The 2,459-nt window shown below is 61.5% G+C and overlaps 1 protein-coding gene across 1 annotated transcript in view; it reads right to left on the minus strand.

Annotated features, from left to right (window-relative positions):
* GFY (golgi associated olfactory signaling regulator) overlaps nucleotides 1-1,704 on the minus strand; it is a gene marked incomplete at its 3' end in the record, with an annotated part of 2,619 nt that extends 915 nt beyond the window's left edge. Inside the window, exons 1-2 of the mRNA XM_015565452.1 lie at nucleotides 330-1,704; nucleotides 5-98 (exon numbers count right to left, since the gene is read on the minus strand). Coding sequence (XP_015420938.1) covers nucleotides 5-98; nucleotides 330-1,641 — 1,406 coding nt within the window. The remainder of the gene's footprint in view (nucleotides 1-4; nucleotides 99-329) is intronic.
* Between the last annotated feature and the right edge of the window lie 755 nt (nucleotides 1,705-2,459).

Consider the following 2,459-nt stretch of genomic DNA (forward strand, 5'->3'; position numbering starts at 1 on the left):
CAGCAGCAGGAAAATGCCGATCAGCAGCCCGGTCCCGGCGAAGAAGAGGCACAGGGCCCCTCCCGCCCCGCCCCGGGGGCGTCCCACCAGGGTCACGCCTGAAGGAAGGAGCCGGGTTATAAGTAATCTAAGCTCCCAGCCCCTCCTCCCTCTGACCCAGGGGTTCAGGCCCCCAGCCCCTCCTCCCTCTGACCCAGGGGTCCAGGCTCCCAGCCCCTCCTCCCTCAGACCCAGTTGTCCAGGCCCCGACCCCTCCTCTCTCAGACCCAGGGGTCCAGGCCCCAGCCCCTCCTCCCTCAGATCCAGGGGTCCGGGTCCCAGCCCCTCACCGGTCTCCTTCACTCGTTCCACCAGGATGATAGTGTTGACTCTCTCACCTCGGCTGCGCCGCTGGGGGGCCCGCTGCGTGGCAGGGGCCGGCTGATTGGGGGGCCCTGGAGAAGCAGGGGGGTCCGCGATCGGGGAGGAGGAAAGAGCGGCATCTGGCCCTTTAGGGCTAGAGCTCTGGGAGGCCTTGGGCTCAACAGTCCCAGGAAAATCAGAGGCGGGCAGTTTAAGGGAGTTGGGCTGGGTGGCTGCAGGGGTTTCTGGCTCGGGGGTCAGGGGCAGCTCGTGGAGGGCAGTAGCCTGGTCCCTGGAGGGTGCGGGTGTGTCTGGGTGAGGACTGGTGGAGGTTTCAGGGGCAGAGTCCCTGGCGATCTCTGTGGCACCTTGGTGGAGGGTTGTGGGGAGTTTTGATTGGGGGATTTCAGTGGGGCCGGGGTGGTGGGTTACATGGGATTCTGGGTGAGGGGTATCAGTAGGGTTGGGGTGGAGGGTCTGAAGGAATTCAGGGCTTGGGGTCTCAGCGGTGTTGGGGTCATGGATTTTTGGAGTTTCGGGGTGAAGGGTTTCGGTGGGGTCAGGATCAGGGACCTCTGCCTGTGGGATTTCAGTGGAGTTAAGTTTGGAGATCCCTGGAAACTCCTGGTGTGCAGTTTGGGGAGGGTCACGATCCAGGGTCCCAGGAAATTCTGGGTGTGAAGTTTTGGAGGAATTAGGTTTGGGGGCCTCAGGGGATTTGGGGTGTGGAATTTCAGGCAGGTCAGTGGTGGGGGTCTCAGAAGGTTCTGGATGTGTCATCTGGGAGGGGTTAATTTGGGGGGTCTCCAAAGCTTCTGATGTTGAGGTGTTGAGTGAGTTATGTTTGGGGGTCTCGGGAGACTCTGGGTGTGGAATTTCCGGCAGGTCAGGCGTGGGGGTCTCAGAAGGTTCTGGATGCATCATCTGTGAGGGGTTAATTTGGGGGGTCTCCAGGGCTTCTGATATTGGGGTGTTGAGTGAGTTAGGTTGGGGGGTCTCAGGAGACTCTGGGTGTGGGGGTTCTTGGAGGTCAGCGTTGGGGGTGTCAGTGACGTTATGGGGAGAGGACTCAGGGGAACCCGAATGAGGCGCCTTGGAGGGCTCCGGAGAAGCCATCCCAGGGGGTTCCGGGTGCGGCTGGTGGAGAGTGGCATTTTCAGGAGCAGGAAGAAGGGGTTCCGAGGGGAGGCCCATCCTCGGGAAGTCGGAGCCTGCAGCTGGTGAGGCCGAAGGCGCTGCCTCGGAACCCCGCCCAGCGAGGAGGAAGACGAGGAAGAGGATGGGGCCGAAGGCTCTCATGGCTCTGGAAGACGCCAGTCGCTGCCGGGGAGCGGGAAGAAAGGGGCTCAGTCAGGAGGTTGCCCCGAGTCCCTGCCCACGCCCGGAGGCCACGCCTACCCAGAGGCCACGCCCACGCTCGGAGGCCACGCCCACTGGCCCCCAGACGGACCGCTGTCCCTGCCCAGCTGATCCCAGGGAAAGCAGAACCTTACTGCAGGTCCCTGAAGGTTGGGGCGTTGGCCGCCGTAGCTAAGGGACACGGGCGCGGGGCTTCTTGGGAGTCGTAGTTAATTTCCTTATCTGTTTCCCCAAGGGGGTCCCAGAAAAATTGGGGGTAAATGACACCTCTCCAAGTCCCCAGACCTCCTCAACTTCGACTTCAGAGGATGTCGATCTCTGAATGAACTGGGGGTACCTTCCTCTCCGAGGGCCCCAGGGACACCTGGACTCCATAGTTGTTTACACCAGGAGGCTCAGGAGGAAGGACTGGGGCTGGGGGCTGAACCCCTGGATCTGAGGGAGGAGGGAGACTCTTGGGTCCTGGGCAAGAAGGCTGCTGGGGGTTCAGACTCCCAATTCCCAGAGGGTGGCGGCCCTGTGGGTCAAATTCCTGCTTCTTTAGAGAGAAGCCTGCAGGTTCGGATGCTGAGGGTTTTGAGGGAACCAGGCTTGGGGGGCTGGGTTATCGGGGAGAAGGACATGGGAGTCTTGAACTCCTGGATCCTGAGTGAGAAGGAGGTGAGGAACTCTGAGTCTCGGGTCTTGCAGAGATAGGGGTGTAGGGGTTTGAACTCCTCAGCCTGCAGGTCTCTGTTTCCTGAGGACGGAGCTTAGAT

The sequence above is a fragment of the Myotis davidii genome, unplaced genomic scaffold (genome assembly GCF_000327345.1).
Source record: "Myotis davidii unplaced genomic scaffold, ASM32734v1 scaffold2100, whole genome shotgun sequence".
NCBI lineage: Eukaryota > Metazoa > Chordata > Mammalia > Chiroptera > Vespertilionidae > Myotis > Myotis davidii.